The 16330-nt window shown below is 37.6% G+C and overlaps 1 protein-coding gene across 1 annotated transcript in view; it reads right to left on the bottom strand.

Moving 5' to 3' along the window:
- Positions 1–5228: 5228 nt before the first annotated feature.
- KIF18A (kinesin family member 18A) overlaps positions 5229–16330 on the bottom strand; it is a 39739-nt gene continuing 28637 nt past the window's right edge. The window contains exons 14-17 of the mRNA XM_042837229.1: positions 9961–10441; positions 9557–9661; positions 6428–6537; positions 5229–6046 (exon numbers count right to left, since the gene is read on the bottom strand). Coding sequence (XP_042693163.1) covers positions 5898–6046; positions 6428–6537; positions 9557–9661; positions 9961–10441 — 845 coding nt within the window. The 3' untranslated portion in view covers positions 5229–5897. The remainder of the gene's footprint in view (positions 6047–6427; positions 6538–9556; positions 9662–9960; positions 10442–16330) is intronic.

The raw sequence follows: 16330 nt of genomic DNA, 5'->3' as shown, positions 1-16330 counted from the left end.
CTTGAAATTATTTGTGAATATATTCAAACATATGGAGCCAGCAAAGTTTTACCAGTCATCTATTCTGAAAACTGTCCATTTATTCCCACTCTTTGTTTTCTGACCTTTGAAAACATAAGAACTTAAATCCCACTTTGCCTAAAGGTCACTTTAGCTAAAGGTTTCTTCAATAGCATTCCATGAGGTACCTGATGACAGCCTCTTCCAAGTTGAAGTGGGCTACACTTAACAGTTATATCTTAATTATTAGCTCAGAGCTCTTAGAGTGATGTAACAGATCTGCCAGACATGACTTTCCCCAGCAGAAGGATACTAGCATTATCTGCCCACAGGCCTAGTTATTCCAGATCTTGTCTGTATTGCAGTATGACAAACATGAGAAGATCCCTGGAGCTCCTACAAGATACAGCTGCATTTGCCTCTTTCCAATCCTTTGATATTAAGGACAATCAAAGCGATAGATCTCATGTCACACCCCTAGCTGTTCATATTTGATCTTTAGTGGTTTTGGCTAGTAGAATAAATCTACTAGCACAGCTTTGAATACCTGAGCTGTACTTTCTACTGGCTCTTGAAGTCAATTCATCCTCAAGTTGAAGCATTGTCTAGGTTGGAAGGGAACTTGAAAGCTCATTACTCCAACCACCTGCTCAAAACGGGGTCAACGTTGGCTTCAGACCAAGTCACTGAGGGCTTGGTCAAACTGCCGAGGACAGGGATACCCGAGCCAACTGGACAACTGTGCCAGCTGTTTGGCAGATGCCTCAGATGAACAGTTTCAGCACTTACCTTTCCACTTTTGTTTTTTAAACATTCCTCAGCTAGATACTACAGTTATTGAAAGTGAGCATACTGCAGGGATGTATAAACTTAGCTACATCACATATACACTGCCCAGGTCAAGGGAAATTCTTGTTTCATGTGTCTAGAAGTGTCATCTGCATCATAGGCCCTCCCAACACTTGCATATAATGAAGTCTAATTACTATTGTCTTTTCTGCTCTTTGCAGGCTGTTTTTCTTATGCCATTGTCATGATGCAAGTTGGATGAACAAGAGGAAATTAACTATGGAATTTCAATTAAAGAATATTTCATGTTAACGATATGATTCTAACCATATGATTCATTATTGGCTTTTAATTCTCCCTTCAGCATCCAACTTGGGATATTCCACAGTTTTGTAGTTTACATAAACTAACTTGGCTATTATAAAAATCTTTTTTAACACATCTTTAAGCAAATGAGCCAATTGCTTCAATGAAAGGCACAGTAGAGTAGTAGCCTGTAAACACATTTGCTAGCTAGCTGTGGTATGAACAGTGTTTTTATGATTCACTACAAGACTCTGTAGACTATAACTACAAGTGTCCAGCAAAACACAGTGTCAGCAATAGCAGTACACTAAAATTCAAACTACAATGCAAAAATTCTTTCAGTCAGGCTTTTAAAGCTTGCTTTGCTCCACTTCTGATATTGAATTATATATCTATTCAATTCACTCCCTTGTACAATTTAGATGTGTAACGGTCATGCTACATAAAACCTTAATACCCAATATGTATAGCACAATTAAGTTTAAAGCAATGGGGAAATCAGGAGTAATTTCCCCAAGAGCACTACAGAGCAGAGAAATAAAACGGGCCATTTACCTTTACACATCGACTCTCTATTAATAAGGTCCTTAGAATTTCCTAAAGGGAAGAACACATATTTTACAGTTTTAGCAGATGAATTTTCTAAGAACATCTACTTTGTCTAAGCTGTTAAAACCAACCTTCTCATGTATCTTTATAGCAATTTTAAAAAAGCCAAACAAACTGAAACTTGACTACTACAGAGTCCAAATGATTTTCAAGGTGGACCACTTGGCTACCATAAACCTCTGTTTTCACAGCCAGAGTACTGAATCTTACAAGGTGCAAGAGACTCAGCTTCCTCAGATGGGGACAGTGAGTCTTTAATTGTAGAACTCACCCTCAAAGGCAACTGACAGGATGAACACATCTCATAACCTTCATATGAAAAGTTCTCCCACTACTACAAGAGCAGCTTTTCCTAATAATCCAACCAGGTTTCTGTACTTTGTCAATTTGGCAGGTTAGGCAGATTTAAGACAAAAATAAAATTGTGCGCTTGATCTTAAGATTTGAAAGAACCCCTGTAAAAACCTACAGCAGTGGTTAGATCTAAATTTAATGAAATCTCTTATTGCTATCAGGATAACCAATCTTGTTTAAATTCTGTGACAATCAATGGACACACAATTGGCTTTCAGCATGCCCAGGAACCTGGCCCCAAAACGCTAGCATAGCAGGGCAGATCCATATGCCAGATAAAAGTAGTCATTAAAAGAACCACCATAAAAATAGATGACTAAATTGCTTGTAAATTCACGATTCTGAGAACTACTTTGGGTATGTAGATGTAGCGAGTCCATTACAAATGGTTCAGCACTTTCTATAGCCTCACTGACAGCAATATTGTTCTCATTCTTCTACACATGTCTCTAGACTGCAACCATCTCCATCCTCAGTAACAAATATTCATAGCATCCCAAGACTGGTTAACAACCGAGATTTGCTATGCTTCAGATAGCTCCTACCTCACTTTGCTGCAATGAAAATAAGTAAATGAGTCACAGTACAAACTATACCCTATGGCCTTTGCAAGTTTTCATAAGAATTTCCCTGTGGGACCAGATCATCAACATCCTTTTCACACTCGGAACAAATTGATTTTCAGAAACATCTCAATCCATTTGGTCATGGGAACTATTCACCTCTTGATAAAACAGCATTCTGTTTTACCAAGCTTTTTGAATAACTGCTAATAGCAAGCCACCCTAAAAGCCTGGCTGAAGCCCAGAAAGAGGTTACGAGGGTTTCCAGCTTATACCTCAGTACTCCACTAAACACACACAGTACTGGATATATAACATTGACTTTGCTGTTGATTGCAATCACATACAGGAAGAAAAATACCAGCTGAGCACTAGTATTGCTAGGTACATTTGTCCAAGCACACAAAAATCATCAGGTATCTCATGAAGATGGTTCAGTTATTACCTGAAGATTATTTGGTATTTAAAAATGTCAGGAGCACATTATCAAGTGATTTTAAACTATTACCATGTTTAAACACAAAATAAGATTAAATAGATCCGAATCATTTGAATTTTTGAATCAGTCTGAGTCATGTTATGTTGTACAATATCCCTTTACATCCCATCTGGAATAATTTAACACTGCATGGTATAACAGCATGAGAACAATTATATGTTTATCTCAGATAAACATCACCTAAAGAGTGATTACTATTTCAGTTTGTAAAGGCAGACCGACAGGAAACAGGCAACGCAGACAGGCAAGGAAATAAAATGAGTTATACGACAGCTTCTCTGTTCTCTAAATAACATTGGGTTTTCACTTAAGTTGGAACTGCAAATCTGACAGAAAACTTAAATAAGGAGATGTCCCACAGCAGCTACTTGCATGGAATGTGCTCTGAAGCTCCTTATGAAGTCTGGATGCGTTCACAAAATGCAACAATAAATGCATAACTAATATAGTAGAAAACCTATTAACAGCAATCTGAACTGTGAAAATCCTTCAACCTTATTTCTGGAAACCATTTTGCTAGTTATCAACTATAAATGCATACCTAGCTAACCAATTGCTGTCAACATAGCTCTACTCCTGCTACCCAGCTATCCCACATGTGCTCATTTTCACAACATACTTGATTTTTCTTTAGTCTCTTGAAGCACTGTATGCTAATCAAATCAGTTCAACTCGGGAGCACACAAAACACATTAAGAGAAAAGACTTCATCAGTTCTATGGTTTGATCGAACATGAAAAAGTTGCATGCACAAGCTTGCCTAAAAACCTTTCAAAATATATCTCTTACATGCAACACAAAAGCTGTGTCTATCACAGCGGTATAACAAGCAAAGCCCAACATGTCTCCTGCAGATGTGAAGCAGAATAAATGCCTCCCATGGACATTTTGTATTAAAAAGCTTGCAAAAAAGAAGTCTCATAAATCAAAAACAAAGGTCTGCACAATTTCAGCCTGGTACCAGGTTAAAATTAATCCCAAAAAGATGTTGTTCAGCATGATAGAGAAGTATTAAAATTACTTCCCCGCCATCCATTTCATTCTATTTATTATAACATCTGACTGGGATACGATCAAGTCCCAAACTCTTTTTAATGCTTTTCCTACATTTAGGATGCTTTTCATAAAAACCTTTTCAACAGCCAATATTTTCTATGTCCCCAGCATCAACCTGTGTTCTCCACAATGACTATATCACATATTTATACAAACCTTTTAGAACACAAGGAAGGCGATTTAATTTCATTTTTAACTATCAATGCCTATTTTGAAGGAGCTGTAGCTTCTTTGAACTTTGCTGATGAAGATCAAGACTCTGTCAGCTCCTCCCACAAGTGGTCCCTGAGGTTCATACAGGCAGTTACTATTTTCTTCTTCAGAAGTGCTCTTAAAACTCTCAACCGTATCAACAATAGCCACCAACATGAGCTAGGGGTATGAACTGCAAAGGTTTGCATTAGTTTGCCTAAATATCACAGTCTACAGAGTAAAAATACATGTATAAACCTCTAAAGATTTGGAAATACTCAGAACATTTTTAGGAACAGATTTGATAAAGGCTATTAGATGATGTAATCCAGTTCACTGCTATTGCAAGAAAACTTGTTGCTGTTTCCATCACAACAACCATGTGTTAAACCCTTCAGCCTGTTACAATTGCTGAAAGCCAGAACATTACTCTGCAGCACGCGTTATGCCACCTAACTTCCTGAACTGCAAGTTGCTTGCTGGATTCAGGCAGGTATCTGATACTAGAACAACCAGTTACTGGACCTCCTCCTCTAGTTCCAATTAGTTTGGGGAAGTTCACACATCCACTTACATTTGTGCAGGCCAAATACACCAGCACAACACTGCTAAGGGTGAGCAGGATGTCAGGGTGACAATGGAACTTTGCAACTCTTTGTCTCTGAGTATTAATTGATCAGAACATGCAGTATGAACTAGCAGATCTTATAATACTTCCAAGAATTCTGTCTCTTTCACAGGTAAGAAGAAGTAATTTTTCATCAAGTTCAATTCACACATGGCTCTTGTTTACAATTAAGAGTTTATTTAAGGTTAACAACAATATCATCCTATTTACAAATCAATTAAAATGCAAGTTAAAAAAAATTTACAAGTTAAAAAACAGTTTAAAATTTTAGACATAACACATTAAAAAAAAATGAAATCTTTCCTGCAATTTTCCTTCCTCCAGGTATGCTACATTGGTATTATCAATCCAAAATTGAGACGTTATCTAAGAACAAGCTGGCATCCTAATGCTGAAGATAAGTACACTAAACATATCTCACAGTATTAACACTATAAAATTTCAGTGACATATTTAGCAGGGCAAAAGAATTTCTAACTTCTCTATCATGATGTTACTAGAAACCTGAATGTAAGTAAACAGAGGAACTTGAAAAACTATATCACCACTGATTCCCTTGCATCAAGTTTTAATCTTTTAGACATCTTAAAGGGAGAAGCTTACAAAAGTTAGTGTAAGGTATACCACCCACTTCTAAATTCACAACTTCAAATAATATTTCATATTAATTTGCTATTATATGGAAAACATTTGTAAGCTTCAAATAGGAGACAAAAACCAAATGCATTTTATTTCAAAATTTGACAAAACACACAGCCGTATTTCCAGTAACTGGGTCTTATAAAATACTGCATTACTGAGAGAGACCTCTTTAACAAAATAATTTACAGGAGGAAAACAAAAGTCACTGTTCTCACTTGCTTTCCATCAATCCCATTTGAAATATGGATGAAGTCAGAATCTAAATCCTATTTTTTTTCTTGCAAACATGAAGTAAAAGGCTTTTGGATGTCCGTGCTTTAACACCCACTGCTACATTTCCTTCAGAAAAGCTTCTAGCAAGGTTTCTTGGCACATCCTGTTCTCGCTTCAAGCTCTTTGTTTTAATTCCTAATGAAGAAAAACATTATTACAAACAGAAGACATTATTTTAGTTTCTGATAAACTACAATTGGCAAAAAAATTAAAGGGGTACTAGATTTCAAACTCCAACCACAGAAAGTTTTTGGTGGCAGTCCTTAGCTCTTGTGACAAGGTTTTCTTCACCAAGCTTGCAGTAATACTGAGTTTTCATTAGATACTATCCAGTTAACTGTTAAAATGTTAGGAATTTTATTTATTATTAAATACATGGATATATTATTCAAAGCAATGGCTTAATATACTGATCAAAGCAGCACGTGCTGCTAAATCACCAAAATTACATGCATTGACCTTAAATTTGAATCACCTATGAAAACTTGATTGCCAGCACAGTGTTTTGATGCTTACCTGACATTTTGGGTACTCTCAATACTCTGTTGCTCAGCAAGACCTCTTGTCGAACACGCTTCGGAGAAATTGGGTCTTGCAGATTACCTAAGCCAGCATTTGATGTAGAACTGGAAAAAAAAGCCAGAGGTTTTGCTCTCAGTCAAGCAATAAAGCTTTTATAGTAAATTTGTCCTTGCAATATGCAAAATACATTAAATAGCATTATCTAGTATTGGTAGTTCACAACCAAATGCAAAGAATAAACTAATTTGTCTATGATGTTTATATATGAGAACAATTCCTCTTCCCTTCCTCTTTTTAAGAAATTGAGAACATATCAGCAGTGAAAGCAAGAATTAATGTGGCTTAATTGTGAAGTGAAGAACACATAACATATTACCTTCTGGAAAATCACAGAAGTCAGTTTGATAGTCACACGATTACATTAAGAAACAACAGCACATCACATGATTACATTAAGAAACAACTTAAGTATGATATCCCTGAAGTGACTTGTTCAAGGAATTCACAGTGGTCAAACTTTGTATTGCTACAGTAGTTGCTCTATAGGCTCAAACAACATGAGAGGGGGTGGCTTCTCTACTTTTCAGAGAAGCTGCAAGAAAGATGTTACAGCTTCAAACTCACTAAGAAAAAAACCTGTATTTTATGCCTTTTAAGATGATGGAATTAAAATCTACAGGGAAAAATATGAACCTGTCTGTAATCTCAGCCTTACATGTTTTCCTCACTTGCATCCCTGGTTTCACTCTTCTCAGAATGCCTCATGAGCAAGTTTTTTTCTATTCGTGTCAAAGTTTCTGTGCTTTCCCCATCCCTCTAATGGGATTGTACTATCTCTATTTATAGTCATCTAACATGTACTAGCTCTTTTAATAATTTTCTGAAAATATATAGCAAGCAGTGAAGACCAAGGTCTGCCCCGTATCTGTCTTAAAATCTAGTCACATTGCTGCTTCTTGGAGCAGCATTACAATCTTATTAGCCTAAGCTCTATTAGTAAAAACAGACTCTGTAATCTAACTGACTTATCTCCTAACAATAGGACCATTTCTAATTATATTAAAAGCATAGAGAGTGTCTGAAATCTATATTCTTATTTTCATGTTAGTAGGAGATGAGCAACCGGAGTGAATAAATGCAAACAGGTAAAGCATGAAAGACGAGAAGTGGGAAAAAATAACAAAGATGAATTGAAAGGAAGCCCTCTGATAAAAAAGAAGTATCTTTTTCTCTGTGACAGATAAGTAGCTTTCATTCCTTCTCTTCATAAACACCAAGAAAAAGCCATAGAGAGTTTTAGTTTACAGTAAAGAATGCTCCTGGAGCTTATCTTAAAACATTTGCCTTAAGATCAGAGAAAGCAGGCCCCAAAAGTTCACTTACTCTTTCTTAAAGAGGCAACAAACTCAGTGCAAATAATTTGTTTTGTTAAACCCCATAACCGTCTGAAAATTTGAAAGGGCACGACATGCCTCCTTCCTTATTCCAGAAAGAAAGCGTTCAGCAAGTAGTAACAATTAGAACAAAAACATGAGATTATATTTTATTCTTCCGGGAAAGTTTTCTATTTCAAAGATGGTAATAAACAGAGTGCTTTAAGTTTCTTTCATTTCCTGATATAAAGCTGTAGAACTTGTTTCTAATGGTCTTGAAACATTTTTAGAAGACCCATTAGGTAGCATCTCCACTGGCTGCATAGCAGAAGGTGACTTATATTATGATCTATTAAAAAGTTGTAATAATTTTTGATCTTTTGAGGAAAGAAAAGGGAGCTGTTTCAGCACTACAGACCAGACATAAATATTAATGTATTTACCAAATACATTAATAAATAGCTTTAAGTTGAGGGAGGGAAGATTTAGTTGGATGTCAGGGGGAAGTTCTTTACTATGAGAGTGGTGAAGTGCTGGAACAGCTGCCCAGAGAAGCTGGGGATGGAGCATCCCACCTTTGAACAAGGATGTGTTCAAGGCCAGGTTGGATGGGGCCCCGGGCAGCCTGGTCTAATATTAAATGTGGAGGCTGGTGGTCCTGCATGTGGCAGGGGGTTGGAGATTCATGATCCTTGAGGACCCTTCCAACCCTGGCCATTCTGCGAGTCTGTGAAATTTTAAACAAAAAAAAAAAAAACAAAAAAAAAACCCCCCAAAAAAACAAAAAAAACCAACAAGCAAGTACAATTAGTTTCTACTCAGTTGCAGCTTTTCTGCCACTCCCACCAAACCTCTTTCCAGGTCTAAATACAGAACTGATGAAATGCAAGGGTGTTTTTTTCCTTTCTTTTTCTTGACAGAATGAAACACAAGAATTTAGTCATAATAACTCGGAGCAGAAGTGAATTATTAGAAAAACAAAGGAAATGACCACAAGTACTGTCAGACATTTTCTCCACTTCCCATTTTGGCAGTCTTATGTCTTCCAGTGAAAGCACAACATTTCCAAATAAATTAGATTTTTGGATGATGACAGAATTACATTTTTTCAGAATTATATGATGTTTTTCTATTGAGACGACAGCAGATTTGGAAGATACACTCGTTTGTATTTATTCTATTAAAATTACAGAAGCCTCTAAACTAAAAGCTAGCTGAAAACCATTCTTCTCAATTTGTCAAGAGAAAACTTGAATTGTCAAAGATTTGAGTCAGAACATCTCATGTGCAGATTTGGATGACTTATATAAGATGCTTTTGAATTTGAAAGAACACCAAAACTGTAGTAAGAACAAGAGAAATGAATATGAACTCATTTAAACAGGAGTCAACTTTAACCTTATGTAACACCATAATGTGATGGAAAATACAGCAATGACAGCAGGGTAGCAGAGTCCCAGGCTGCAGTTAGAGAGGAGAAACCCATGTGCAGCAGCCACAGATGCAGAAGCAAATGAAAAAAGCTGCCCACCTTCATAAGGCTTCACTTAGCAGGGATCTCCAGCAAGACATCCTTGCCTCTGCTGCCAACCTTTAAATGAAGTCTGGGAAGGGGTGGAACCTGGTTCTAGCCCTTGTGGTCACTGAGGTATGTTGCTTGCACCTGAGCTCCCCTGCGTTGGCCCAGATCTCCCACCAAGTGCTCAATCACTGTTTCAGGTCATGACTTAGCATTCCTGCTACATCTTACCTTAATACCTTCCGTTTTCTCTCAGCAGCTGAAGTCATTGCCATATACGAGGGCTTCTCAAGTACTGAAGCAGGATTTTTGTTTTTCAAGGAAGAAAGACCAAATCTGAAATAAAATGATTTTACTTTATGAAATGTATTCTGGATAGAAGGCAAATGAAACTGCTCTCGTTATCCTCATTTCTTATTACTAACATATCATTGATTATAAATAATGGCAAAATTGTATCTGATACTAATTAAAATTGAAGGTTTGATTTTCAAAACATTAGTTAATTTTACTTGTAACTTCCACATCAATGACAAAAGACAGGTTCTTAAAAATAAGTAATATTAAAATGTTTGGGAAATAGAAACAAAAAACCCAACAGATAACATTCCTTGCCCAAATAAATGGAAAAATACCTTTGAAGAATTCTATTGCTGCAAGGTTGTGACTCCTTTGCAGATGAGTCAATAGAAATCACATTTGTTTCACTTGTTTCTTCACTGAGAATTATTGTTGTGTCCATTCTATCTTCATCACAGTCTAGGATAACATCACACACAGAGTCTGTAATACTGGGCTTTCTCAGCTGAATACCTGTATTACATTCGTTTGTTTCCTGAAGGCCTGTCAGGTGTAATGCTTGTTTTACCACAGACTGTGAACAGCTGCTTTGCATTGGTTTTCTGCAAGATTCTGGTGTATATACAATAGGTCGAACTTCCTTGCTGAGAGAATCCTCCAAATGACAGAGGCTGAAGTGCTTGGATGCAGCAGAACTTGGAGTTTTGACTGGAGAATCCATTAACTTTCGTCTAGTTTGCTTCTGTGGTGTTACTGCAAATTCTACTAGTTGCGTATTTCTCTTTGCTTCTTGTGATGGTGTGCCAGAAGTTGAACCTGTGCAATGGCCAGCAGTTGGTTAGCACATTCACCTACATTTAGCACCTAAATAATGCTTTTCCCTTCTATTCCCTTCCGAAACATGTTTATTAGCAGAAGATATTAGCATAAGTTAGCAAAAATACTATTTATTTCATCTACATATTAATTAGATCATGTAACTTTTATTACTTCTAATGCAGTATTGTCCAGATGGCAGCATTTGTTCTGTGGCACTCCAAGTATTATAAATATGCATAGACTGATATAGTTAATCCCAGAGATATTACAAGTAATCACAAGCAAGAGATGAGACATTACAACAGGGAATGGAAGAGTAAGAGCATTGAAAATGATAGCATTACCATGACAACTCTTAAATTAAGATGGTATCATCCCAGTAATCTACAGCTGCCTCCTAAACATGGTCATTTTTTCCTAGCAAGCATCATGCAGGAGAATGAGCAATTATTATACAAGAATGAGACAGAATCTGTTAGAGGGAAAGAAATCCTTTAACATTGCCAATGAGGCAGTAGTGTTTCGGAAAAAGGCAAAGATAACAGCTATCTGAATTTTGTTAATCTTGATACATCTACTCCAGAAAACTAAACTGTTAAACAACCAACTAATCCAAACACACTTAGAAATCAAAAGCTAAGGCTAAGCAGTACAGCACCAATTGGCCATTGTTGTGATTCATCCTGATTTTTCAGGAAGCGTCCCAATATTTTGTATTGCCACCTACTTGAAAACAAAAGCAATCTTAAAAGTAAAAGGGAAAAGGTCCCTCTTTTATTCAAGTTTCCAGTGAAGGAGGCTGATTTCAAGACAGCACTGTTCAAACAGCTAGGCTAGCAGTGACTTAAGTCAACCACACGTAGTTAAATACAGAAAATTAAGTGTCAGGGAGGGGAGGAAGTGAGACAGACACACAAATCAAGGGCTGCAGAGACCTGCCAGAAAACAAAGTGCTCCTACATATAACTTTGTGTGAACAGAACAAGAAAAAGGCCACCATCCTTAAACACTTACATGGACTGGCCCCACTTCAGCCTGTAGCCATCATATCAATCAGCTCCCCTTTCTGCATTACCTGCTACATTCCTAGGAGTAACTAAATTGTACAAAACACTCCTACTTTTAAATTGCACAGTTACTCAGGAATTCGTTACAGCACTCATGTAACAGTGCAAAAAAAAGAAAATACTTATTTCTCCTAAAACTCCATACTCTTTCTGCCCCAGAATAAGAACCGGTTCAAACTCCTCAGAATGCCTAACTTCAACTCATTCATTAATGTGCTATTTTAGTAGTTCAATAATAATTCTTAGAATAGGAGAAAAACTGAATCAAGATACTGCATCTACCTCCTACCTGCCCAAGTTTGACTTCCTACAGAAGTGTGAATGAATCTTTCTCTGACTGTTGACCACTTCTCATTACTGGTGTAAGCCACAGTTAAAATCCAATCTACTATAGACAAGAAGCCTTAAGAATACCGTTTATTTAAAATCACATCTGGGCCTTTTCCCTAGTATATAAGAGCCTCACTGAAGAAAAGCATTCTGAAGGAAGATCTCAGCATCTTTCTTTTTAATTAAAAACCAAACAAACATACATTTCCTATGCAATCACTACATACTTTGAAACTAGACAGTATATGGTAGGCACTTCATGACCATCTAGAGATGATAGCCAATTAGAAGATATAAATCAGAGCTGTGAGGAAGTAGAGGAGGATTTAAAAACTACCATGAAGCCTAGACATGTTCGGTGAAGATGGAATGGGTAGCACCAAAGCATGTCAAAGCAGCAAGTAAATGAGATGCAAGAGATACGGCACAAATCTATTCTTTATCACCAACATTTAATAATGAAACAACCTAAAAATAAATTAAGCAATTATCCCATACTCAAGGGCTCATTTTCAGTGAAAAACGTTTAAAATAGAGAACATAATCTTAACCAACAATTCCTAAACAATAAAGTAGGTTAAGTGAAGCTAAGCTATTTATGAGATGAGTTTCACAGACAATTATATGAACAGCTACAATTCTGTTATGATGTTTTCAGCTTTAAAAAAAAAAAAAGGAAAATTTAAGTTTCATGCTTGACATGAAATAAATGAAATTTGAATATTTACGCATATGTGCATTTGTGAGTGCGCCCATTACAGACTGCCTTGTCATACACAATGTATGCAAGGGATTTTTTTAATAAAAAATGCCCGTTTTTAATATTATATCTTATCTTAGCCTAATGTATTGTCAGTATTCACCAGATGAAGTGCAGCAAAATGTTGAGGCAGCAACTTGATTGTAATTTGTAACACTATCAACAATGTTACGCTTCATTAATCTGCTTGCTTAATCAACAATGCTATGCTTCATTAATTTGCTCTCTTTAATTTTGGTTTTCTGAAAGAGCACGATATTCTTCTCCATAAAAGATGTTCAATACCAACACTGCTCTCCCCAAATTTTTTTCTGGTCATCACAAACAAAAATACCAAGATTTTGTAGACTTAAAAAAAACAAACCATCATATAACGTTTGCAATTAAGTCTTTGAAATAACTATCCATTAGATGTTTTAAGACACATTTTAAAATATTCATTTATTAGATTTTTCTCCTGCTCGTATGCATCTGTTAGAGCGTGTTTCGGGAAAAAGAGTGGTTAGAATTCTCTTTTCCTGCTGTTGCATTATGACAGAGTTTCCAGTTTCAGAAAGTTTGCTTACTGTAAGACAGTGAGGTTTTGCTAATGTCCTAAAGGTACTAGGAAGGAAGTCTGATGGGGAAACGTTTTGGTGAGAGTGCCAAGTTTTAGAAGCTTCTTCAGGACTGAATACTGGAAGCATTTTTAATACTGGAAGCATTTTTAAATTAACCGTAAATGCAAGCATTTAAACCATGAATGAGATAGGTAAAGAACATAGAAGTATTGCCAACATTAATAATTTCTTGAATTTCATCATAATAAACTGTAATTCACACTGTAATACATTTACATTAATAGACAATTACAACAATTCCACATAGGGCAAATTTAAGCCGTTAGTCAAAATTCAGACCTATTTTTAAAACCTAATTATTTCTGGAATTAAACTCAGAGCAAGAAGTAGTTTTAAAAAAATAAAAGCCTTGGGCCACAGTTAAGTGGAGAACATATTAAATATTCAAGAAAAGTCCCTTCTCAAAGCTTCTTGTGAAAGCATTAAGTCATTCCTAAAAAAGTAAACAAAAACATTATTAGCAACATCTTCTCTTCTCCAGGTTCAACAAGCCTGCTCCCTCAGCCTGTCTTCACATAAGAGCTGCTCCAGACCTCTGATAATCTCTGTGGCATACGGTCCCACCTCTGGACAGCTTCAACAAAAGCTCTATGCCCCTTTGCTTCTTGAGGGCCCCAGATCCAGATGCAGTTCTCCAGATGGGGCCACACGAGGGCAGAGCAAAGGACAGTCATTTCCCTCTCGCTGCCAGCCACCTCTTTCCATGCTGCCCAGGATGCTGATGATGTTCTGCAAGTGCATACTTCTGGTTCGTGTACAGCCTTTTGTCCACCTGGACTCCCCTCTCCTTCTCTGCAGGGCTGCTCTCACCAAGTTCTTTTCCCAGACTGAACACATAGGGATTGTCCAGACCAAGCAATCCAAAGCCTCTGTTCAACCTCTCTACATTTACATGGGCTCGCTTTCCAGGTCTGTCTAGGTCCCTTCTTATGTTCTTCAGCTTAACCAGCAAATGCTGGTTCAGCCATGCTAGTTTCCTGCCTTCTCTGCAGGATTTCTTACCCAGGGGGATGGAGAGCTCCTGTTATCACAAATGCATCCGTGAAGAGCTGCCAGCTCTGTTCCATACCTCCATCCCAGCTTCTTCCCAAGGATCCCACTCAATAATTCCTTAATCAGCCAGAAGTTCACTCTTCTTACTTTCAGGGGCCTTACTCTGTTCTTTACCAGGCCCATATTCCTTGAGATCACAAACTCAACTAGAGCACGGTCACTACAGACCAGACTGCCTTCAGTCTTAACTTCTTTAATTATCTCCTCTGCAGGGAGCACTAGGTCCACTACCACTTCTCTGGTTAGTTTTTCTATTTCCTGAACCAGAAAGTCATCCTCAGCACACTTCACAGTCTCCTGGATTACTCAGAAACTGCCACAAGGTTTTCCAGGAGACATCCAAATGGTTGAAATGCCCCATCAGGATGAGAGCCTGTGAAAATGAAGCAAGAAGGCCTCACCCACAGGCTCCCCATGGTTAAATAACCTACTGTAGGAGCCCAACCACCAGATGTCCTTTATTCATCCAGTCCCAGCCTGTTTGTGGCTCTTTCTCAAAGGCAGTTGTCCATTTCTTAACGCGCTGGCATTCCCTGGGGTGGGGTGGATGTCCTATCTCTTCTAAAAAGCTTGTAGTTCTCCATCATAACATTCCAGTGGTACAATTCATCCCACCACATTTTTGCAATATCAATTAGGTCACAGTTTTTCAAATCTACTGTGGTCCCCCAGCCTTCCTGCTCTCCTTCTCATGCTGTTTGCATGGGTGTAGAAGAACTTCACCTGGGCTGCTGGTTGACATTACCTTCTTAGAGGAGCCCCTCCACATTCCTTCAGGACAAGTCTGAGATTTTTCCCAGCTATCTTCTTAAGTTTTACAGTGTTCGCCAGCCTGCTTCTGTCACTTAAATGTTTATGACAGAATCCTTAGAGTTGCAATGGGCTTTTACAGGTCACCTAGTCCAACTCCTCTGCAATGAACAGGGACACCTACAGCTTGATTAGGTGCTCAGAGCCCAGTCCAGTTTGACCGGGAATATCTCCAGGCATGGGGCATCCACTACCTCTTTCGTCAATCTGTTCCAGTACTTCACTAGCATCATCCTGAGAACCTCTTACATCCAAACTAAACTGCCTTGCTCTAGTTTCAAACCATCTCCTTTTTCCTAGCACAACAAATCCTGCTAAAGAATCTGTTCCCCTTCTTTCTTATAAACCTCATTTAGATACTGAAAGGCCACTACCAGGTCTCTCCAAAGCCTTCTGTTCTCTAGGGTGAGCAGCCCCCAGCTCTACCTGTCCTCAAAGGGGAGGGGAGGTGTTCAATCCCTTGGACCATCTTTGTGGCCCTCCTCTGGATGTGCTTCAACAGGTCCATGTCTGTTCTATACTAAGGACTCCACATCTGGATGAAGAATCCAGAATGAGTTCTCACCAGTGCAGAGTAGATGGGCTCACCCTTCCCAGGCTGAAATGCAGTTTAAAGGTAACTGCCATAATTCCTTCTGTGTATTGTTACCAAATTCACTCAATTTAAAAGTAAAAATCATCCCCAACTGAGCAACAACCACCCAAACAGTATGAGGTGGCTTTTGTCTTTAACTTTTTACTACCTGTTTCAAAAGACTACTTAGAAGAATAGATTTATCAGGAGAAAAAGTAGTATTAGACATTTGCAGAAATGAAATGCAAGCTAATATGAAAAACAGAATGCAATATTTACAGAACATGAGTCACAACAAAAGCAAGTTGAATTAATGACAAGAGAAATGATAAATTGGGCTAGATCTAATTGATGCAGAGGACAAAGTAAAAAAAAAAAAAAAAAGTCTTCTGGAACTGATGTTAATACATGTATACAAGGGGAATATTTCTGGAAACATTCTAAATTAAGTCTGCCAGGTTCTTCTGCTAAAGCAAAATCAAATATTAATGTATTCATTTCAATAGACATTTCTGAGCAGCCAATGATTGATCCAATTACTATACTAATCATACATTTTGATTCTTCTAACAACTGACTTGTGGAATTCCGCATTGCAAATGAGGTCTAGTGAATGAATTTCATTTATTTAATCTCCTTGTGACCCAAAGGCACCTCACTGTGAAGGTGAGT

Source organism: Centrocercus urophasianus, unplaced genomic scaffold (genome assembly GCF_019232065.1).
Source record: "Centrocercus urophasianus isolate 14NV4802_14NV808 unplaced genomic scaffold, USGS_Curo_1.0 seq_7, whole genome shotgun sequence".
NCBI classification, from domain to species: Eukaryota; Metazoa; Chordata; class Aves; order Galliformes; family Phasianidae; genus Centrocercus; species Centrocercus urophasianus.
Note: the sequence above shows the minus strand (reverse complement) of the source record. Positions and strands in the feature narration are given on the sequence as shown.